General features: G+C 37.7%; 1 protein-coding gene across 1 annotated transcript in view; it reads left to right on the top strand.

Annotated features, from left to right (window-relative positions):
- Nucleotides 1-24,399, top strand: part of KPNA3 (karyopherin subunit alpha 3) — a 54,021-nt gene that overhangs the window by 13,929 nt on the left and 15,693 nt on the right. Inside the window, exons 2-7 of the mRNA XM_082488505.1 lie at nucleotides 6,173-6,217; nucleotides 18,395-18,484; nucleotides 18,696-18,725; nucleotides 18,811-18,863; nucleotides 18,954-19,049; nucleotides 21,376-21,461. Of these exons, the coding sequence (XP_082344631.1) occupies nucleotides 6,173-6,217; nucleotides 18,395-18,484; nucleotides 18,696-18,725; nucleotides 18,811-18,863; nucleotides 18,954-19,049; nucleotides 21,376-21,461 (400 nt within the window). The remainder of the gene's footprint in view (nucleotides 1-6,172; nucleotides 6,218-18,394; nucleotides 18,485-18,695; nucleotides 18,726-18,810; nucleotides 18,864-18,953; nucleotides 19,050-21,375; nucleotides 21,462-24,399) is intronic.

The raw sequence follows: 24,399 nt of genomic DNA, 5'->3' as shown, positions 1-24,399 counted from the left end.
CTTCAGCTTCTCACTAGTTGTTTTATTCACACATTTAAACAGTTTTGATTTTCTGATTTGTACTGTAACTGGGGATGTAGTATAATCAGGTATCCAGACTTTTTTGTCTCTGAAAATGAGGTACTTAAGGGACTGTGAAGTGCTTAATCAATCAATCAATCAAGATTGATTTTTAGATACGAATTAGAAATTTCAAATTAACAGGAACCATAAGACTAGTCCCGATATTTCACTGTGAATGAGATCTAACTTGCATAAAATACTATCAGTGTTTTAAATCATTCTTTCATAAATAAAAGAACAGTTTTGACTGCTATGTCTCAAATATGGTTTTGTCCTTTTGAATTAGCCTGAATTTTCTTCTTGTAATCTTTTAGTCTGCTTTGGTGGAGTTGTGTTTTGGTTTGTTTTTTTTTCCCCAGGAAAAACACACTATATTATGTATTTGCTACAGATGGTTTTGGAAAACGTGTTATCTTATTCTGATGTAGATTAGACAGGTACAGCTGATTGATTTCGTGATTCCTTGGGGTGTGTTTTTTTTTTTGTTTGGTTTGTTTTTTTTTTTAGCTAACAGCAGCTATATCAATTGCCTTTTCAGGTAGTTTAATGTATTATGCAGTTAAACATTTTCTATGTTAAACAAAGGCTCAAGAAGCTTGAGAAGCTTGCTAGACTTAATTCTCTCCTCTAGAATCTCAGTGCTATTCAGAACTTCAAAGTAATCTTTTTTTTTTTTTATTTATTTGTTTGCCAGGAGGGTGTGGATGAACTGTTTTAAGACATCAAGTGGTAGTGTTACAGCAGTGATACTAGCTCTTTAAGGTGCAGTGAGCATCTTGTGCACCTTTGTACAGGGTTTCACAAACGGGACTTGCAAGGTATGTGTGGTTGAGCCAGAGGGTCCCAAATGTTTAGTCACTTAAAAATAATTCTTTGAATGTGCTAGTGCTAGGGGTTACTGTTGCACTGACAGTTCAGAATTGCCCAGGGTTGTCTGTAGCCATAGAGTTTTATGTACAGTTTTGTCTTCTGTCATAAACCAAGTATCAACTGAAAAATCAGAAAGATGTTTCCCTTCTCCACAGGTGGCTCTGAAATTAAGCTTTGAGTTTATTGTCAGCTTCTTGTTGGAAGAGAGATAGCTGAGCTGAAACGCTGATCTGATGAAGAAGATAGCATGTTGCTTCTGCCCATTGAGTGTGTCAAGGGCAGTTTTACAGGGACTGAGGCATTCTTTGAAGCCTTATTTTGATCATTGACTTAAGGCTTGGTTTATTTTCAAGGTCTAGTGTCTCTTGAATCTCATCTTTAGTCAGCTTATCATTTTTGTGTTTTGTATCGGCCTGAAACAAGGTTCCCTTACAGCCCTTAATACAACAGCCTTAATATGTGTGGTGATTTTCTTTATTGACCTATAAAATTAATTTCAGTTTTGATACTTTGATGGAATTAGGTATCTGGCTTTGGAAGGGTATTCAGAAATTCAGGGTGGAATTGAGAACACTGATTTATCTCACAGCATCCAGTAGATCTTTTTTTTTTTTTTTTTTTTTTTCCTGCTTTATTTTATAAAATAGCAAAATGCTAGGGAAATTGAGATTAGAAATATTGCTGAACATCTACTTTTGGCTTGGTACAAGACGTAACAGTACCTGGTGCATTAGTGTGGTTATGTCAGCCCATCAAACACTGGTAAGTAATTATTCTTCAAAGATGGTGAACTGGGGAGAAGAAATCTCTTGTTGCAAAAGCCTGACTTGAGTGGTGTAATAATGGAGATATAATGTTGTAGCACAACTTGGTAAGCATTGTATATTTTTGTTTCTTCATAGTACAGGCTGGCTGATAGTTACTATCCACAATTTTTGCTTTCTGTACCTTGTGTATGGTGCATTAATACCTCTGTTTCAGAGCAGCCTCACAGTTCAGATTCTGCAGGAATAAACTGTCATCATTTTTGTGATTTGTAGAATTTTGCCTATGCCAAGTCTTCCTCTTCTGAGATTTGAAGTATTTTATTTATTTATTTATTTATTATTCAGTGAAACAGTTCAGCTTTGTCTTGAGGGGGTAGTTTTGAGATGTACTGTTTCAGTGCGACATGAAGTTACTTGTTTGAGTACATTAAGCTGAGAAGTGATCATAGTCAGATGCTGTGGATGTCAAGCACTGTGTTAGATCCATTGGTAACATCTTGCTAGGCTTTAATTCATGTTGCATATATAGACTTTAGGAGATGGTTGTCCTCCCAGCCTGAAAGCTGGTAATGAATCTGTGGGGTTAAGTTGCAGAATAATTTTGTCTCTTCTCTCAGTTTTCGCTGACCTATGTTAGCTGGGGAAAATGTTTAACCTTCCTACTCTTGAATACATCTCTTGTAAATGCCTATCAGTTCCCTACATGCTGGGACTTGCAGGTAGTATAAAAGTGTGTTATTCTGCTTACAGTGGTAATGCTTCCTTAAAGGGAGGCTTGCGGTGGTACTTAAGACTGCAGGAGGGTGCTTATAACCTGCTATATTTCTAAAATGTTTTATCTGAAACACAAGCTTTAAATACTTACCTTTTAAGAAATGCCAAATGAGGACAAAAAGTTAACTGGATCACTTAAGTCTGTTTTTTGGGGAAGAAAATTTGGGCTTCCCCACCCTCCCGATTAGAAATTGTGCCTATCAGTCTAAGTTTTAAAATTAAACTTGCAAAAGCCCAGTGGGAGAGTCCAGCATACAGCATGGTGCTATATGTATTTCCAGTAATTGAATGAGGCTAACACATGCTTTTGGTCTGAAAGGTAGAGGTCTGTCATAGAGCAGTCCATCACTAGTGTGTCAGGTCCTGTCACAGAAAGGAGAAAATCAAGATTAGGAACAGTCTGAACAAGTCCCAATTAAGTAGCAGGCATAAAACTAAGAAATCAGGCCGATGTCAGGTGCGTACATATGTTTTTCACACACAGTCTATAATTGCCACAATTGACATGCATGAAGTGGAATCCATGGTGTTAAATGTATTGGTATGCAGTGGTCATCTCGTATGTCTGGGACATGAAGTGGAACGCTAGCATCATCAGGTTAGAAATAATGTCAGTGTACATCTAGCTGAGAGCTTTGGTCATGATCCAACCGTGGCAACCAAGTTTTAACTGCCAGAATGCACCGTAGGCTCTTTGGGAACTTTGGTCCCATATACTTGTAGGAAGACTGTAGCCCCAACACTGTACTACTGATTCTTGGATGATCCTGGTGACCCCGACATGCTGAATTTTTAAAGGTGCTGTGTGCACGGGAAACTCTGCAAGACTGGGAGCCCTTAGTTCAGTGGGGGCCAGGTAACACTCATCAGTTCTGTGAAGTTGAGGCTAAGTCATGTCCCCAGTTATCAACCTACCTGCTCTGTGAATGGAGAAGCAGCTTTGGACTTTGTGCTGAGTACTACCTATTCTGCCTTTTAAAGGAGGGACGAAAAAAGAAAATGTACTAGAGCTGCTTTGAAAGAGAAACTAAATATAATAAGTTTAAAGGGGAATACAAAAGAAAAGCTAAAATGGTAAAACCTAGGTGGTATGGAGATTGCCTTAAGACGTGCATTAAAGCTCAGAAAATGTATGCTACTAGTCAGCAAAAGCATCTATGTAGTTGATAACCTTTTTTTGAAGAATCTTTCTAAAGAGTGGTAGCTTTCTAAATGAGGAATAGATGAGAGATTCTTGCGCACTAAATGTAAAACCATAATGGAGTAGTCAAATATTTTGAAGGATCAGTTTGATAAAAGTGAAAAACTAGTAAAAAAAATATTGAGACAGAATTGCAATAGGGTAGGATCAGTGGGGCTGAAATAATGGAAGTATGAAAGAAAGATAAAACCCTAATTGAAAAGCTGAGTGAATTATTTGCCTTTAGAAAGCAGCTTAGAGTCTTCCCAGTAGAGCCTTTATGGATGGATGGCTCTGAGTAACTGTCTTTAGTCAAAGCATTGTTAGAGGAGGTTTTAGAGTAAATGGATGAAATTAATAGTAATGCCGTGCCTGGGACTGCACTGTATTTGTGTTTTTCTAAACCAAAAATATTAAGCTGCTGAACTGTTGAATGCGGCATATAGTCTTTCTTAAGTCTACCTTGCTTCCAGAAGAATGGTGGGTGGCAAATGTTACTGCTGTCCCCTAAAGAGCTTCAGACTTGATCTGATTTTTCTGCTCAATAGAAAATATTCTAGACTGTTATCACATGGATAAATGAAAAAATGTAGAGCTAAATTGTAATTAGGGAGCAAAGTTAAAGTAAATTGTGCCTTGCATCCATTAAATTTCAAACCTGGCACATACAGTACTGCATTTTGTGGAGAAAATGCTAATGGATAATCAATCTAATTGATTTGTCCTGTGATGGGGTACCCCTTAAAATTTAAAGTAGGAATAAAAGATTAGATTTTAGGGAGAGGTGGGGTGATGTTACTAGTGGGAAGGTCTGTAAGGGACTCTAGTGTCTAGCACATTTGGAATGATCAAGAAAAGGAAGTTTTATAGCAGAAACACAGCCAGAAAGACAGCCTTGTCTAACTATGTTTTTCCATTGAACTGCAGAGTTATCATGGGGAAGCAGTATTGAAAAACATTTTCAGGCTGTTTAGTGCTTTGACATTTGATGCAGTTTTTAAGGTAATTAAAATATAAAATTCTAATATCATGAGAAACTTTAATAACTGGTCTAGCTACTTACATGCAGTGATTTTTTTCAGGTTCTTCATTTGTCCATTCCCTACCTTCCCAATGTTCTCTCATTCCCCAGCAGTCCAGTCCTATCATACTGAGCTTTTGGAGCAGGCTCAGATAATCACAGGAATCAAATGTCTTAGCAAAATAATGAGGGGGGAAGAAAGTGTAGCTCTGGTAGATGCTCTAGTGCTGGTGTCCTCTTACTGTAATGAAGACTTGCTTTGTTTAAAGTAGTGTATTTCACGTGTGTAGATGTAAAAGAAGAAAGGTGTCTGTGTTTACTTGAGTGAGTTGGTTAATCAAGCAGTTGACAAGAAGACAAGCTTTTCTTGCACTCAGGTCAACCTAAAATAATTAAATGAACACTGTTACACAAACTGGTTGAGAACAGTGAAGCTAAGATAATTTTCTAAGCACTGTAACTACATCCTGTATAGGTTCACGGTGTGAAGTCTGCTCATTTCATTTACCTGTGTTTGAGCTTTAGCATGTTTGGTATTTCCTCTGATGGATGGTTGGGAGTGCTGGTGTTCTCTCTGTGCTGCTGGTTTTCACTGTTACTTTTGAGCTTATGGAAGTTATTTCCCCTAACTTAAAAGGAACATGATAGGAGCAGTGAAGGTCAGTAGCAAGGATAGGACATAGAAAGTATTTTAAAAGGCTAATTTTAGTTAGTGTGGGTGATCTTTCTAGGCTGCCAGCAGTCATCCAGTCCTGATTTTCTCTGAATTGCATTCTGATGGTACATGCCTTTTCCACTGATTGTAAAGTGAACCTGGGGAGATTGCCTTCACTAGGCTAAAATTGCTCTTTCTCAATCTTGTGATCTCTTTTAGCAAAGAGCATTGTAGGGAATGCATCCTGAGTGCCCAGTATCTTAAAGGAGCTGCGATGTTTATGGGCTGGTTTTCCTTTACAGTGTTTAGTTTATAGATCCCAAGTAGACTCAGTGCCACTGTACTTCTTTGTTTCCTTTTGCCACAAGCCAAATCTGTCTTGTTTTCATTGAGCTTAGTCATCTTCTATCACTTATGGTTGATTTTGGCCAGATAACTGGCATAGGCTATGTGTTCAGGTTGTGCATGTGATCATATGTGAATGTCTAACTTGTATTTACTGCTTCTTTTGATGTGCACATATAAACACTTAGAGAGTAATTCCAGTGCAACTTCACAAGGAAGTCAATGTTTTCTGCCTTTGGGATGCTTATGAGGATTTATGACAAAGGTTTCTGTAAGATGTATAATCTTCAAAATAATAATTAAAAAAAAAAAAAAACACCCCAAAAAACCTTCAGAAAACAACTCGTGCATCTTGCTAGGAAAGATTGAGTTATAAATTACACACACTGTTTTCCTTATCTTTTTGATGAGTAGCTACACTTTTGACCTAGAAACAACTGACTCCAAACCAAAACACTTCTTTCTTTACATAGGAATCTTTTTTTATTTATTTACAGACTATGAGAAGACACAGAAATGAAGTTACAATTGAATTGCGGAAGGTGAGTTGGCTTTTGTTTATCAGCTGTGTTGCTTTGCTAACAATGTTCTGGTGTCTTAGCTAAATATTTTACCATGAGCTTTGCTTTGTGGCCCCAAACTTATATAAAAGCATTGTAAATTTGTAGATTACTAACTGCAGATTGTAATGTTAGCTTTACTCTCCAACTCCATAAGCTCAGTACAGCAGAACAGTACTGCTTTACTCCAGTGTATTGCTTGGAAATAATCCATATTCAGTTTCTGTACTAGCTCTCATATTATTACACTGAAGCTGTCAGCTGTTCGAATGTTTAAAGTCTCCAAATGGGAAAATGGAGAGTTTTAGCATTTAGAAAGTGTGGATGTTCTTTTATTTTGTTTTCTGGAAATTACTGCTTCTGTGCTGTAGAGGGAGTTAATTTTAGGGTCAGATTTTAGTTATATTGGGTAAATGCCAATATAGCTGGAAAGATCATGACCATGAGAGGTGATCTAGTTCAGTGCTCTGCCTAAATACAGGATTTGTTACACCTTTGTCATTCATAACACTTCCAACAGCCTTTTTAAGCACCAGGTTTGCTGCTGGAGGACATTTTCACAAGCTAAACTACTCTTGGCCTATGTATGTAAAGAGAAGGGTTAAACTTTTATCTGCCTTTGGGTACCTTCAGTATATTTGAGAACTGACACCGGCCCCTTTAGTTTTATCCTGTTGAGACAAATTCAGTTCTTTACACTTTTCTTGAAAATTCTGCTTCCTAGATTTTGACTTGCTGCTGCTTCTCAGATCCAAATTGCCTTTATCTTTCTGGAAGTATTGAAGTCCGGAAGGATGTAGGCCACAGCTGAGGTTTAAATGGGATGGTGAAAAAACAATTCTTAACACAGTATTCCTATTTGTGTTGAGCACGTTGTTGACTCGCACTCGGTTTGTGATCCATTATATCCTTCGGACATTTCCTACAGTACCACAAAGTGAGGGTAGTTGTTCTCGTTTCTTATTTGCATAGTTAAATAAATGCATGAGTTTTAAACATGATAGCTTCTTGTCTTTTGAATTGCATCTGCTTTTTGCAGACTTTCATAACTTGAATTCCCATTTTGTTCCCCAGTATGCTTCAAGGCCTCCCCACCTTGGTATCACCCATGTTTTCTAATATTTTCATTAATGACTTGATGGAAGTGTGTGCTTTCAATATTCTAGATGTCAGCCAAACTCCCTTGGGTCTCCCATTTGATGCATATCTCCAGTTTGTCAGTTGAATCATTGACAGTCTGAGTGGGGCTTGCTTAGGAGTGCACACCGCCCAATTTAATCTAAATTTTTTTTTCATTATTTGCAAATCGAGAGAGAGAAGAGCCATGCTAAAATCAAGGTGAAGGGTTTGTAAATGGAAGTTATGTTGATAGAAGTCAGCTTGACTTGTTCTTGAGAAATTTTGTCTGCACTTAACACCTGATTATGTAGGAGCTACCAAAAACCTTGTGCTAGTATTTTCCTGGGATCCTTCTGCTCTTTTTAAAAAAGAGACTTTTTTTCTTTTTTTCAGGTCTTGTAGATAAATGTCTGTATGTCATTACAATATCAAAAATAAGTATTTGTGAGATTCATCCTGAGACTATAAGAATTAATTGAAGAAACCTAATTGAACCCAGATGATTGGAAAAGAAAAATCTTAATACTTACATGAGGATGATGTGTTACCTAAAAATTGTTTAATGATTTCATATTTTCCTAATCAAAGAAACTAGCTGAACATGTCTGAACATGTTGTGTAGATTAAGCTGCCTATGGCCTCATCGGTACTGGCAGATGACTGAGGTGTGGAGAAAGCTACTTTTACATACAGTGGCAAGTACCAAGTGAAAAATGAATGTAACCTGTTTTTGCTTAAAATGAGATTCTGGTGATTGATTTTGACATCTCAATTATCAGCAGTTGAAGTTTATGCTGACATGTTAGAGGCCTTCTCTTCTGTGTTCAGAACTCAGTGTAAAACTCGCTGTATCGCTGTGAAATGTGCACTGGGCAGAGTCACTCGTAGCACTTGGGCAGCCTATGCCTGCTAGCAAAGCAATGCTGTAAAAGATGGCTTAGCTAATGCAGCATATCCTCATGCATCTGGTTGAATTGAGACAGCATGCAAGCATTCCAGTGAAGTCTTTTTAATTCTCATAATTGGTTTTTGTAACAGGTCACAATTTCAAGGCCATTTTATTACAGAAGCACGGTGGGGAGTAAGTTATATGGCTTAAGACAAGGCGTGTCTGTGTGGAAGGAATCTTGTATGTGCCAGTAATATGTGAGTGAAAATGAGGAAGAGGACGCCTATGAGCTGCTAGTGACTTTTCACTGGAAACTGCACATGCAAAGATCAGTTACACACTTAGAGAAGCCTTCACGCTGGATATAGGTCAGGCTGTAAATCAAGAGTGAACAGCAGCTGCAGAACGCAGGAAGTTGTGTACTTGTGGAGTGTTTGCTGAACATCTTTCCCTGATGAGACCAGAAGAAATCTACTTTAATAAGAGATTCAGCCTATGTCCGAGTTGTTGGTTTGCAGCAATCAAACTGGTGCTGGTGGGCAGCTGGTTTGCTGTGAGAACTCTGTGGCAACTCTGTGGCAGATGTGAGGCCATTGCTTCTGGTACAGAATTGGGACTGAAATGTAAAGGGATATATTTTATTACGCTCCAGCAGTGGAAGGGATAAGCTGTAATCTCATTGCTTTGGTCTTCATCTTTATGGCTAACACTGCTACCCTAGCATTCAGGAAATGTTTGTGTTGGCATGACCTTAGTGTAATCCACCAGTGCCTCTTCAAAACAAAGGGATATCTTCGTTTTATCCTAGTTATCCAGATGCTGAGTGTACACCTGGCTTTTGAAGAAAACAGGCAAATTGAGCATATTCTTGATCTGTATAGTTGAAGCACAACATAGTCATGGGTTTGTCTTTGAATCGACTTTTGTATAAATATTAAATGAATGGATCTGATGAAGTTGCTTACATCTCTCTTTTGTAAGATGGAATAAATAAAAAAAATCACAGCTTTGAACAGTAGTAAACAATTTCTGCATGCATTAGTGTGAGGTGTTTATTCTTTTGAGATTACAGACATCAAGGTGCATTTGCAACTCATTCTGTGTTTCAAGAATGCATTATCTCTATTCACTATCTTCACACCACAGCTCTTATTCAGAAAGAAATTACTTTTACTTTTTTTTTTTTTTCTTTTCCTTTCCCAGTCACTTAAGATTTGATAAGGAATTGAGTTAACAAAGCTATCTCTGACATAAAAGGGTAGCAGTCTGGCAGAATCCTGGCTGAGGCATGGGTTGGCACAGAGAGCCAGTCAGATGACCCTCCTCATGGTCAGGTGCCCTTTTCTGATTCCATATTGGCCTTCCTGAACATGTGTTTTATGCATTTTGGGAATGGACATATTAGACTTCTGGAAAGATGGTCTTGGTCTCTGGCGATACTGTTAGTGTAGCAGTGGGTCTAAGAACTTAAAAAGTAGCTGTCTCTCTTTCCAGAGAGACAAGATGATGATGTCAATTTTAGTTATGGAGCCTATCTCAGGATATAGAATTTAAACGTCTTAGTGTAGTGTCTTGATGAAGTCTGATTTAGAATGTTTATCACTTAATTTTGGCATCACAGAAACCCAAAGGCAGCTCTGTTAGCAACAGGTACCCTAGAATTAATTGGCTAATCTAGCTGATTAGTATAACTCAAAAGGGGGGTGAGTTGGGTGAGTAATGGTTAGGATTCAGTTTAAAGTTCCATACGTAAATGAAGCCTGTAACTCTGTTGCTGCAAGAGATCATTTTGTTCTAGGCATTTAACTTTTTATGAGGAGGAAGCTTGACTTGGGCGCTTGGGTAGTCCTTAGCCAGGTCAATGCTATGGTCATTGAGTTAGGTGCCACCCTTCAAAGGAAGCCTTAACACTCCTAACCTTAGCAGAAACAGGGTATCCTGTCCTCCTCTAAAGCCTGCTAACTGGAATCCTAAGAACTTCCAGGATCTCTCACAATGTTTATTTTTGACTTTTTGGCAAACTCGGCTGCCTCTGAGAGCTCATAGGCATGAGCTCATGAAACCTCTAATTGCCAATTAAGTTTGATGCAAGGCAAAGCAATTATTTGCTAAACAAGTGGTGGATTAAGGAGCCATGGGCATATGTGTTTTTTACCTGTTTCTCAGGCATATGGTACTTAATCCCTGCTCTGATCTTTCTTAAATAAGATTACTTACGTCCACAGTAGCTCCAAAATAAAGTAGTGAGCCTTGAAGAAAGGAGTCTGTCTTCATCTTGCTGGGAGAGCTAGGGTGGGAAAAATCTTTTTCCGATTCTCAGGAACTCTGAGAACGCAAAAGAGAAAAAAAATCCATGTTTTCAGGTTCAGAATAGTAAAACTTGGTTCAGTTATACATCTTTTCTAGTTCAATGTGAATGGATAGCTTTTCACTGTAAAATACATATTTTTTTTTTTTTAGGCATAAGTCTACCAACTTCAAAAAAACATATGCAATCACAGGGAGTCTGAAGCACTTCCAAAGAGTTTTCTCTATCCAGTATTTGTAGCACAAATTCTCAAGTAAGATCTTGCATCTACCCTCTCTTGATTGATTCCTCAAAGAAAAGACCCTAGGAGGGAATATTAGCTCTACAGAGAGACTTAGATAGATTGGATCACTGGGCCAATATCAATGGTATGAGTTTCAACAAGGGCAAGTGCCAGGTCCTGCACTTGGGCCACAATAACCCCATGCAGTGCTACAGGCTTGGGGTGGTGTGGCTGGAAAGCTGCCTGGCAGAAAGACGCCTGGGGGTTCTAATTGACAAGCGGCTGAATAGGAGCCAGCAGTGTGCCCAGGTGGCCAAGAAAGCCAATGGCATCCTGGCTTGTATTAGAAATAGCATGGCCAGCAGAAATAGAGAGGTGATTGTGCCCCTGTACTCAGCACTGGTGAGGCCACACCTTGAGTATTGTGTCCGGTTTTGGGCACCTCAATACAAGAGAGAGATCGAGGTGCTGGAGCAAGTGCAGAGGAGGGCAACGAAGCTGGTGAAGGGCCTAGCAGACAAATCATATGAAGAGTGGTTGAAGGAGCTGGGACTGTTTAGTTTGAGGAGGAGGAGGATGAGGGGAGACCTCATCACTCTCTACAACTATTTGAAAGGACACTGTAGAGAGGTTGGTGCTGGTCTCTTCTCACAGGTAATTAATGACAGAACAAGAGGGAATGGCTTCAAGCTCCAACAGGGTAGGTTTAGACTGAACATTAGGAAAGAATTTTTCACAGAAAGGGTGGTCGGGCATTGGAATAGACTGCCCAGGGAGGTGGTTGAGTCACCATCCCTGGATGTGTTTAAGAGGTGTTTAGATGTGGTGTTGGGGGATATGGTGTAGGGGAGAACTTTGTAGAGTAGGGTAGATGGTTGGACTCAATGATCCCAAGGGTCTCTTCCAACCTAGACAATTCTATGATTCTATGAAAATTATATTCTCAATGTATTCTTCTGGGCACTTGGTTGAAAAGGACTATGAAGAAATTCCTTGGAGGTTTGCTTGAGTCCATTTTAGTAAGACCATGCTTTTGCCTAATTTAACAGGCTTCAATCTTTGCAATCTGTGCTTGGGGCTTTTGGGCCACGCACCAGTATACGCATACATATGCATCTACTTATTTTTAGTCAACCTGCTCATCTTCTGAGAAAGATGTGCACCAGTCAAACAGGAACATTGTGACTGCTGTCTCTTGTCACAAAGGTGAGTTAGGAGAAATCGAATGTAGAAAAGTTGCCTTTGTTTTCTAACTGCACATCTGTAGCTGTGCTCTTTATCTGAAGAACAGTCTTGGAATCTGTTTGACCGCCCTTGGAGGCAAGGGACCTGGTTCACTAAGCATGTAGGATATAATTTGATATCCACGGATTGTAGAATCATCAGATTGACTTGTTCAGACTTTATACAGGTTTACAGTTTGGTGGGGTGTGTGTTTGTTTGTTTGTTTCAAATCTCTGTAGGTGTTAGTGAGTTCTAAGACTGTGAGTAGAGCCAGCTAATGGTCTTTTCCCAACTATTAAAGAAATTGAATCTTTCCCCAGGTTTGTATCCAAGAGCTGTTACCAGAAATTCACTCTGGCTAGATAGCCTACCCAAGAAAACTTTCATTAAGAGGATATTCAGTAGAGGTTTTCAGAGAATCACTTTACCATGATAAGGTTGGAGTGGTAGGCATTTTCTTTTTCTTCATGATGCACTGTGGCAGGTGCTCTCACCCCCCCACCCCTCCCCCCAAACAAAATTGGAGATTACATGTAAGTGAAACCTAGGGGTTCAGCTCAGTCTGTCATAACAGTGGTAGCTTAAAAGGAATGTCCAGAAAACCTGAATCTACCTCCATCCCTGTCCTGATCCTTTAGTCTTTTCTAGAATGTAAGAGCAAAGAGCTGTTTGTTGTCATCTGTGAGTGTCATCTGAGTATAGCTAATGGTGGCTAGCACTTCAGTTTCTAATGTTGTGGTATTCTTGAAGTTCTGCTCTTTGTCCCCACAGGACTCAAACATCTTAACTTTCATGACAAAAGATCTTCTTCCTACTAGCCACTGCGTTCCTAAACCTCTCCCTGACCTGAAGAAGCATTTTATAATGGTGTTTGTTACCTGAGGGCAAAGATTTTCTTGTTTATTTTCCCTTTTGATCTTGAAGCTTTCGAATGAAGTTGAGACTCTTCATGGAGTTTCCCTGTGTGTCAAATGCTGAAAAGCATGTATAAAGTTACATTTAACACCTTTCACAGGTCCATTAGAGTATCCTATTGGCCACGTCCTGTAGTCCTAAGTGGAATACAGCGCATAGCTTGATGATAGCTTTGCCCACAAGGATTCTTCTTCTGTTAATCATGTTGTCTTTAAAACTTGTTTACATTGATGGGCATTTTATTGAATCCTGTAGCCATCTCCCAAGAAGGTAAAGAAGTACTGGGATCTGCAGGATTTGCATATTTACTGTGTATGCATCCTGACCCTTCCCACTGTCAGTGAAGCAAACGATGGGTATCTGTCATCAAAAACTCTTAACAGATCATCACACTGGACAAGAAAGTGCACTCATGATATCATTACTGTTCTTTCTAATCATTTGGCATTTTTGCCTGGCATATATATCCCCATACCTTTTGTTTTTACTGAAACCTGTTGTAGTGGGATATCTACCAGAACGTTGACAAGCTCATAACCAGCAGTCAGCTGCTGTTTATAAATTTCAGACTTTATTGTGCATAGCACCTGTGGTTCAGGCAGTGGTTGAGGATCTTCCCTTTTGAAGGAGAGCTGCTTAGTTTTGTTGGTGACAAGGTCTTACCCTTCATCAGGTCTTACAGTCTGATGCCTCTCCCTTTGAAAGGGCTCACTCACCAGTCTTTGGACAGGACAGCTGTATCCAGGTATGCTCATTTGTCTTCATTTTCACCACCAGAAGAGGCTGGTGCTATGATTTAGGCAAAAGCTTTTGAGTTTGTCACAGTATGACAAAACGCAAGGATTTTAAGCTGCAAATCATGTTCTTTTACCTTATGCAGGGGAGTGATTGGTCTATCAAATTAGTGTATACTGTGGTTTAGCTGTCTAGGAATTGAGCGCTCTTGCAAATAGACAGAGCTGTTTCAAATAGCCTTAGAGCCACTTTTTAGGATTGGAAGGTTCCATGAACACTTTGGCATCATAAGAAATGCTAATAAGAATAGCTTTTCCTTAGTAAGAATTTTTTAGTGCTTCTTAATAAGTACTAGCCTCTCTGCTTCAGGCTGCTGTGGAAGCTCCTCTATATACGTTCTTCAGAGTTGTTTTTCAGCCCAACCATCTGCAAACAGTGAGTAACTACAGGAACATTCTTGCTTGGTCTTACTTTCCCTGGCTAAGGTCTTTTTTTCTGGAGCCTATTGCACCATATGACTGACAGCCTGAAGATGTTGCCTGCATTCACAGAAATTCCAGCATCAACCTGTGGTCAGTTACGTCCTTTGAAGTTCATTTCTGTCTCTTATGGAGGCTAGAATATCTTGGCATTAGAATATACATGCTTACTTATTTTGGTGAACATTAACATTAGGAAGCATTCTCTTAGGCATACTTATGTTGCCAAAGGAATTGGATAGTTGTGTCTGCAGGTATAAATGGCTCTCTAAGGAGCTATTAACTTGCTTGCTGGAACCGGAGAGAACCGGGCTCTTGGTTAGCTCAGCTATGGTGTATCTTATGGCCATCTTTAACCTGCAACTACAAATGGAAGGCTTTTCAGTGTTACTCAATCTTACGATGCTAAGATTTTTAATTAATCTGATGCAGTTTTCCTCTTGTTGAGACATCCTGTCCTATAGTGGAATTTAGACCTAGATTATGGATGTTTGATGGGCCAGAGTTTGCAGTGTCGTTCCTTTGTTACCACCTCTGCCATCGGTGGCCTCCCAGTGGGATGTCTTTATTCCTGATCACTGCAGAGCAGTTAGTTGGAGCTCTGTTTTATTTCACCTCTCAGCCTACTGCTGCCATTAGAACAGTCCTTCAGTGTGTGTTCATCTAGGGATTCATTGGACTTTTCTCCAGGTAAATGGAGTTTTTGTCAGTAGTACTATGTACTGTTTAGAGATAATCACTGCATCGATGTACATATGCATGAAGGAGAGAGACAAGTTACTTATCTGTTACTGTTCTTCTGTAACTGTCTGTTCATTTACAACCTGCCATTCTTTCCTCTTTGTCCAAGTCCCTGAGAGATTTCTAGGGAGTTGGAAGAACTTAAAAAGAAACGTGTTCACCACCCATTTTATGGCGTGTCCCTCTAAATACTATTCAAGCGAATTATTTCAGCTAACAGTACTTGTATAGAAGTGCACACACTGTGAATAAACATGAAGTGTGTATCGAATAATGGTTACAGGCAGGTAGTCTTTCTGAAGTTCTTCGAGTGAAGTGGCATGGAATAATCCAGTGCTTTGTCCATTGGCATGCTCTAGGCTTACTGCCTGGTGTTTGTGGAAGGTGATTTTCCAGCTCTTTGGTTGCTGAAGGGCATGCGGGTCTTTCCTGGCATTCTGTGAGGGCGCTATTCAGTCACCCACAGTGGGACTCTTGCTTTGTTCCAGCTGTATTCTCTGTATTCCAGCCACTGCCATCCTGGTATTTCAGGATATTTGAGAGAGGATCTCAAGATATTCATTCTTGGTGTCTGGAGTAGCTGGATACCATATCCCTCCAGTAGAGGCACAACGCTGACAAACACCCATCACTCAGAATGATGTATGTGTTGAAGAGACGCGTTTATAGAGAGATACACATTCATATTCAATACCACAGTTATTGTAGTGTGACTTTGCTTTTTGCATCCAAAAACTTCTAGATCTTTCAAGCTGGAAAATGCATGATGTGGTTTCAACTGTTTCTGGTTACTGTCTTTTTGAGAGGAAAAATATTGAGGGTGGAAGTAATGTGCATGATAGATGCAGCCCACATGTAAGCAAATATCAAATATTCTTATCCATTTTAATAATGTGATCTTAGTTCTGAATGGATGCAATCTATTTAATGTCAACACAATTGAGAAGGCTTTCACCTTATTTAAGTTTCCAGTTACAATAGCAGTGAAGTAATATGACTTTAAATGGCTCTTGCGTACCCTCTGCATTCTGAGGGATTTCAGTCGAATGTCTCTGAGGTGCATCCGCTCTGTGCCAGCATAGATGCTTTTGTGGGGAGCAATGCGGAAGAGTGTACCAGTTTCTCTCCCCAAATGTGGGGACAGTTCCTTAAGATCAGAAGATTCAGTGGTGGGGGAATCTACTAATACAGTAGCGTGAAACACCTAAATGAGAGAATCTGCTGTTTGAGCTCTTAAAAAGCTTTACCTTTTTTTACTGATGGAAGAAATCTGAAAATAATAAATGAGATAATGCGACGTTTCCTAACTAAATTTTCTTTTCAGTAAGTTCAATAAAAATAGTTCATTCGCTAAATTCTTGACTGTTTTAGGTATTTCATCATTTTTTTAATCAAAGGATTGGCAAGAGGCCTACATCTAAAAGGCTTTTTTACAGAAATTTAAAATTAAAGAACACCTGTCCTTATTGCAAGATGTTGCAAAACACATAGGTGAGCACCACTGACACCGAATCATTTGGTTGAAAAACAAGTAGATATCACCAGGTGAATCAGTGTGGACAACAATTCTTACATCAAACATATTTTAGAAAAACCCTGCAAAGCTCTTTCCCTGAATTTCCTGAGCACGAGATGTAGAAAATCTAGCCAAATATTTTAGGAGGAACAGAATGGGAAAACCCTGCCTTGTACCACAGTAGTTTGCTGCCAATGACAAAGAAACTTGTCCCTTCCCAGTAAATGATTAAAGATGAAATGTTTAACTTGTTCCAGCAGACAGTGGCAGCGGTTCTGCACTGACCCCAATTCCTTCAGGCTGCACCTTTTCTGAGGATGGGGAATGCCTGCTGGACCAGTGTGTTCCACCCTCATAACGTACATCTCCCTGTATGTTTTGTGTGGACTTTCTCAGCACCATGATCTGTGATGATACCTCTAGGTAGGAAGAGGACAGTTGACTGAAGACATCAGGACCTTCCTCCAGCTTCAATCCCTTCTCCCAGTATTGGCTTGTTTTACCAGGACAGCACAGCTGATCCTGTAGGAGCCATTCACCCAAGGCAGGAAGGAACTGCTTTATCCACAGATGGATGCGTGTAGTAGCTGTGCACTGGGGAGAAAAGCTGACATGTACAGCTCTGGAGAGGCTGTCGTAGCTAATCTGGGTGATCTTGTTCGCTCTTTTGGGATTTAGTTTCTGTACTTAGACTTCACAAAAATTAAACTGTACTAAGTTTGTGGAATGTTGTCTTCTGCATTAAAGGGTTATTTAATTCTGGTGCTTGTTTGTTGTTTTAGCATTCTCTTATCTAAAAAAAAAAAAATCTTAATGTACTGCTTGCTAGCCTTTCAAACTGAGGCTGGAAAAGTTGTTTTAATTTTTTTAATGTCTAAAAAGTAAGCAAGTCTCAGAAATTTTGTACCCGAGGTTGCTGTTTTTTCTAACGTATAATAAAATTAAATGTTGGGGACTCCTTCAAAACATAATTCTGTTTGGAGGCTTTTTTATATAATACAAGCAAAGCATGATATAATACAATCTCTATAGTCAGTACTGTTTGGTTATAAGATAATTGTTTGGAGACTGAAAAGCCTGCCTTTCCTTGCTAGTATAATAGATTTGGTTTAGGTGTTGTAGCTGTTTGTTACACCTTTTCAATGTTTTGCTTCATTAGAGATTGAAATCTTAATGTGCTTAGTAAAAAAAAAAAAAAAAACGAACCACAAAAAGGTGTTCAGACATAAGTGCTGCATCATCATCTTCCTTGCCCTTTCTATCTTTGATTGTACCTCTAGACATACCAAGCAAGGGATAAAGTCTAAAGTTTAGAAAAGGCTGGTTCATACTTTTGGAATAATACTTTTAAGATATTTTAAATTTGTAAAAAAGTGCATTTGGATACAGTTACAATTGATGATTTGATTACTTTCTTTTTAAATTAGGGCTTTAGGTGTTCAAATAATCTAATTAAGCAAAGTAGAAATGTTAAATGGGTACTTTACCACTGAAAAGATAATTTTTTCTTCAGTAATTCCTTAAAGGAGCTGAGGCTGAAGGGTGCTTTGTTTTAAGTTAGAAATTAGGCTAACAGTGTGAGTGGGAAATATTACAAGTGTCAGTGCACATGGAGCATAAAACTTTACACACAAAGTGAAAATACATGTAACCAGGGAACTTTGAAGTAGGTTTAACTGAAAACTAATCTTACACTGGGAAGTAATTTCTGTTGTGTGTGGCTAAATGTTAATGTCACGCAGATCTATGTGTGTTGTAAATGTTTCTTAGAAAATTGATCCCCAAATTGTAAGTTATAATTTATTGAAATGGCATGGATTGTCATCGTTCTGTCTGTGATTAGCAAGCTGCTAGATTCTTACAGCCGAAATACCGCACATTCTATTTGCATTAACAAATGCCTTTAAAAAAAAGGCAGTCTTACCTAAACTCTTATTTTGAAAGGGGCCGTTATATCATCACCCTGTACTAATAAGCACTGTGTCTTTATTTTTCATCATTCCTTTACAGAACAAAAGAGATGAACATCTTTTGAAAAAAAGAAATGTTCCCCAAGAAGAAAGTTTAGAAGATTCTGATGTTGATGCTGACTTCAAAGCAGTAAGTTCCTTGATTCCAGAATTACTTTTAAAACTTTGGTGTCTCAAAACAATGTATTCTGTTTTTACTTTAACACTAGAAGTCTTGCAGTTATTTGAAAGCAAAATTATGAACTGATACACTGTTAAAATTAGTTTGATTGTATTAAATGTATAAAAAGAATATAATTTAGCAACAAAATTACTAAAACATTTTTTCTTTTCTTTTCAAGCAAAATGTAACACTAGAAGCTATACTGCAGGTATGTTACATTTAACTTTTTTTATTATTATGAAAAGTGTGTGTTCTCTAAGGTTTTAGTTTTTACTGTTACTTGTTTTTTTCAGAATGCCACAAGTGACAACCCAGTGATCCAACTGAGTGCTGTCCAAGCTGCAAGGTAAAAATAAATAAAAGCACGGAATTGTATTTCCTACATGCTTTTTCACGATGAAAGTTACTTATTTTACTTTTACATTTAATTTCACAGAAAACTCCTATCCAGTGACAGAAATCCACCTATTGATGACTTAATAAAATCAGGAATTTTACCAATTCTGGTAAAATGCTTAGAAAGGGATGATAAGTAAGTATACTTTTAAAAATGTTCATCTTTGCTGAAAATCTGCATGCAAAAATCATCTCATTATTTCAAATGAAGCAGAGGATTCATAGCACCATATAATCTTACACAGTGGATCGCACCCCATGATGATAAAGCATAAATTCTCCAGGACTATTTATTTTGCCACTGAAATGTCATTTTGTTTTTTAGAGCTCGCATGAGCATATCCAGCTAATGGAGAAAACCTTACTAAATTTCTCATTGGTTTTGAATATTCCAGACTTTTTTGTTATGTGTTGTTAAGAAACCTGTCTCTGACTTACTGTGTGTATTTGTGTGAAGGCAGAGAACATGCCTGGTTGTGAACAGGGCTCTTCTCTTTGCCAGAATACACTTGTCATCTTTTTCATTAAGGTTATTAGCTTAAGTTTCTAGCTTCTTTCATTCTCACCGCAAAGTGAATTTCCTTCTGGCTCTGTGCTGCTCCCCCATGTCATGGTACAACACAGTGAGCACGCTGTCTGTTATGATTCTTTGTTGGAAAACAAGAGTTTCAGTAAGCTCTACTACATTGAACCTGTAGTTGCAAGAATTTAATGACATGTAAGAAAAATGCCATATTCCACAATCCGTGAGCCCCTTAGATAGATGGGGATTAACACATTTAAGGTAAATGTTTTAGCCTATTTTTGGTCTCAGGCAGCTATAAATGTATTTACAGTATTTCCGTTTTCAAGGTTATTTGTGCAGCCATGAGGGCTAGAAACTTAAAAAATGCAAGTTGGCGTTTTGGGTATAATTTGTTGGTTGCAAAAACATGAAGCATGAGTAGCTTTGTTTCTAGCTTGTTTAACAAAACATTTGCTTAGAAGGCAGCTGTCAATAATGTTAAAATCAGGATAGCATTTTAAAATGGGTCATGCCCGTCTGCTCTAGTAGTAGATGGTTAAGTGCTGTGAAAACTCTTTTAATTTGAATTTTCTGTCTGTTTTTTGTATGATTTACCTTTGTAAATGTTTAATAAGCCTTTTGAAATTGAACTCAACGTTATCTTAAGCAGTCCTTTTAATTGTGATTGCTAAATAATATTTAGTAGAGTTAAACTCTGCAAAGACTTTGTATAACAGATTGTTAAAGCTTTTGTTCCTGTTATAACTGAAAGCTTATCACAAGAGGAAGAAAAGAAGGACTGACCTAGAACTAGAATTTTAATGCATTTGATCCTAGAATGTAAAAGGTTATAGGTAGCTGCTGACAGGTACTATTTGTTTTTACAGATCCTTATTTACACATCTTGGGCCCTCCTATCTAATTCTTTTCCAATCCCTTCCCCAATAAAACCTTAAAATGCTTTGGAAACTAATGCACAAAAAAAAAACCTTAAAGGAAGCTTTATATATGGCTATATATAAAACATAATTGATAAAGACCCAAAAAAGCACGGAATTGAAAAATAGCCACCTAACAGTAAATATTCTCTGCTCCTGCCAAAGCCAGACATCTCACTGTTACGCTAACCACTGTAAACTGTAAACTCTTTTATAGCTTCTAGAATTCTTAAACTTTAGCATTTGCTTGAACAACAGTTTTCATGTAAAGTGTTTTACTAAACTGCTGTTGGCATAGACAACAGTTGACAGACATCTTGGAAGAGATGTTCCCCCAGCTTTCATAATATCTGTCTAATTTTATCTGCATTTAATAAGTGAGTTTTAATACAGGTATGATGCGGTCTTTTGATACTGTTGCTAGACCTTTCCCACCTGTGATGGAGCAGAAAAATGTCTTTATCCCAGTATACCAGCTTACACTTGATCTGGGATGTAATATTAGAAGGGCCAAGTTTTTATTGGTTATGGTCAGACATGGTTAATTTATTGAGAATTACTAATGGCAGCAAGAGAGTTGCACTTTCTTCACTAAATATGAATGGTGTTTGGACCAGATGGAAGTGAAGAGGTGTCTGTTATCCATTAGAGAGGCATAATTAAATTTTGTGATGAGGGGTGCTAGAAATCCTTCATACAGGAGATAATTTGTTGACCAGAGTAGCGGTCAGCTTTGCTGGTTAGTATGTGCTTCAACACTGTTTTTATGGCTTTTGTTACTAATGTGAAGTCAGAATGCTGGATGGTTTACAAAAGTTCATAGAACATAAAATCTGTTTTTTCTACAGCTTTCCCTTTGAAATGTCCAGGCTTAGAGTTTTTTTTAAAACTTCTAGCTCAGTGGCACTGCTTAAATGTAGAGTGTCTTAGGGTGGATACAGCTAGTAATACTGAAATGAACCATAAAACAATCTGCAGATCATGTTTCAACTTATTACTATAAAATTATGTCATTACAGCCCTTCATTACAATTTGAAGCTGCATGGGCATTGACTAACATAGCATCAGGCACTTCTGCACAGACTCAAGCTGTTGTACAGTCTAGTAAGTATTACAATTGGGTGCCGGATATTGTGGGTAAATGGGAAAAGTGGGTGTGTGATAACAAATGCCATTTGTTATCAAACTAATAAAATAAATTCATGTCCATCCTCTTTCTCAAAAAAAAACCTACATTTGCTCTTAAACATTAATCTGATTGTCACTAATGATTAATATTAAGGATCCCAGACCTGATTTTCCCATAAAGAAGATAGAGAATGACAGATGATATAATGAGTATGACAAAAAATGTTAGTCCTTTCTAATTCTTGGGTTGATTTCTGAAATCATGTACCATTAATTGCCCTATGGCTAAAACTTATATGAGCGAGTAATTCTTTGTACCTCAAAGGTATGTTCATAAATCTTATTAAAGTTGTTAAATTCATATAGTTATGTAAGATTGGCCATTTAAATACAGAGTTAAGAAAATTACCATCCTTTCCTTGCCCATATGATGAGTATCTCCTGTACACACCGAGTTTGTTGTGCTGCCTTTGTTTCTTGCTTAGCCAGTGAGACTTCCATTATGAAAAGAGATAGAAAATAAATTCTAAAGTTAATTGAAAATAAATTATTCAAATTAATTTTTCAGGATTATATATATATAGCTTTTATGTATCAGAATGTTATCTTAAAACAATCACCTTTGTGCTAAATACAGCATTTTGTCGTTAAACAGGAGACTATAGAGAAGCAAATATATCTTAAATTGTCTTGGCTTATTCATAGTCAGTTTTTTTATATGGGAAAATGGTGACTTAGTTATTAGATTTCTTTTTAAGTGTATGAACCTGCCTTTCAAATCAAAATGCTGTTTTGTACATTTAAATAGCTAATAAAATTTCTCACTAATTGTTAGATTCTGTATAGTTATGATATTGGAGAATAAGAATGCTTATCAAAATCCAAAGCTTTTTTTTTTTTTTTTTAAAAATCAATGTCTTGAATTTCTTTCAAAAAATCCTGATATGATTTGGGCATCTCTGTTTTTAGATTGCTTTTCTGGTGTCTAAATATCTTTGAAAATCTATTCCCAAGTTTTTTCATCCTTCCCAACTTGTTCATTGGTTTGTCATTGTTTTCTTCCTTTTCAAGTCTCACAATGTTATCTTATTTGAATGAATAGATCTAAAATATCTTTGAAAATCTATTCCCAAGTTTTTTCATCCTTCCCAACTTGTTCATTGGTTTGTCATTGTTTTCTTCCTTTTCAAGTCTCACAATGTTATCTTATTTGAATGAATAGATCTAAAATATCTTTGAAAATCTATTCCCAAGTTTTTTCATCCTTCCCAACTTGTTCATTGGTTTGTCATTGTTTTCTTCCTTTTCAAGTTTCACAATGTTATCGTATTTGAATGAATAGATCTAATGAAAAGGCTGTTTATAGTATTATCTTTGCAGAAAAAAATCTGGAAAAAATATTAAAGTAAAAATTAAAATTAGAATGAAATATGTACAGCACAGCCAAAAGCATTGCTGTTACCTGAACAACTACTAGAAGTTCAGGTTGGGATATATCTCTCCCAAAATCTGTTTAGCTAGTGCTTGAAAAGAAGAAAATGTGATAAAATGACTTTAAAGAAGCAAAAAGCATTTTCCAAATGCTTTAGTCCTGAAGAGAAAATAGACGAGGTTTAGTCTAAAAGTCTTGCTGCTTTGGCTGGAAGATGACTAAGGGGAAAAAGCCTCCCGACTGTACTCCCTTCAGGTAAGGGATGGTTTGAGGGAACAAAGCAGCTATAGAAGGGGCCGGTGCAGCGTAAATACAAAAGAAGGTGGCCTCCTGCAATCAAGGACAGGTGGCAATTGGAAGGCCCAGCAAAAGAGGAAAAGTACCATACACACAGAATAGATCTTTGCAGGAGCCAATTTGGAGCAAAAGTAATTAATTTTCTGAGAGCGGTAGATCAGATAACCTGCAATTCGCGCTTTCTCAGACTGTCCTCCTGTCTGCGTGCTGATATGAAATAATTTCATTCGTGATTTTGAAAGCATACCAGGATTGCAAGCTAATATAAACTACATACTTGACCCTCCTCTCTGAACTATGTTGAATACATGTATGGCTGAAGTGTAATCTCAGTAATCACTGGGAAGGAAGCTGGAATATTCCACTTGAGCTAATGGAAGTGGGGTGATTGTTACAAGAACAGTGAGAGTGTTCTTATGCAACAGTGTGTTGCTGTCCCTCCTAACTTGTCAGTTGTAGGCAATTGCTGAATTGCTCATCTAGGGCAGGGAAGGAATTTTAGGTAGTCTTTATCCTTCATTGCTCTGTATTTTTCAGGAAAATACATCAGGGGGGTTTGGCTCATTATTGAGTATTAAATTATCAACAGAATGTTGATTCACAGTTGCTTACAAATTGTGTTGCAATTTTTAAAAAATTTCTGAAGCTATTTCTGAAGCTATTTCTACAAGAAAAAATATTCTTTCCTTTAGTGGTATATAAATTGGTCTATTTTACTTTGCTCAGAAAGACTATAGGACAAGTATGATCATATATAGATTAAAAAAATTGCTGCAAGAATTACAGTCTTTCAAACAGTGTGGGCTATCCGAAGGGAAGTAGTGCATGAGAATAGTAGAGGGATGGTTTCTTAGCTCTGTTAAATTTATTTAATTCAGCAGAGGCTGATATCTAAAATCAGTACCACTTCTTTAATCTGGTATGTTGCCTGCATTATATAAGAGCAAATTAAAACGTGTCTCAGGACTGGCAGATGGATGTAAATCATCACTGCATATGGAAACTAACTATAGCCACCTCTTGGGAGGAAGCTATTTTCTTAAAGTCAAGGTTTGAAGCATGTTTGCATGAGTAGGCATGTCATTCTGCTAGGTATGTATTGTGATCTTGGATAACTGGAAAATCTGATTTACCAGAACATTAAACCTAGCACCTATATACTTGAGGGTCTTGCATATCACTTTG

The sequence above is a fragment of the Vanellus vanellus genome, assembly GCF_965231255.1.
Source record: "Vanellus vanellus genome assembly, chromosome: 1".
NCBI lineage: Eukaryota > Metazoa > Chordata > Aves > Charadriiformes > Charadriidae > Vanellus > Vanellus vanellus.
The sequence above is the reverse complement of the archived record's forward strand: the minus strand, read 5'-3'. Positions and strand labels throughout refer to the sequence as shown.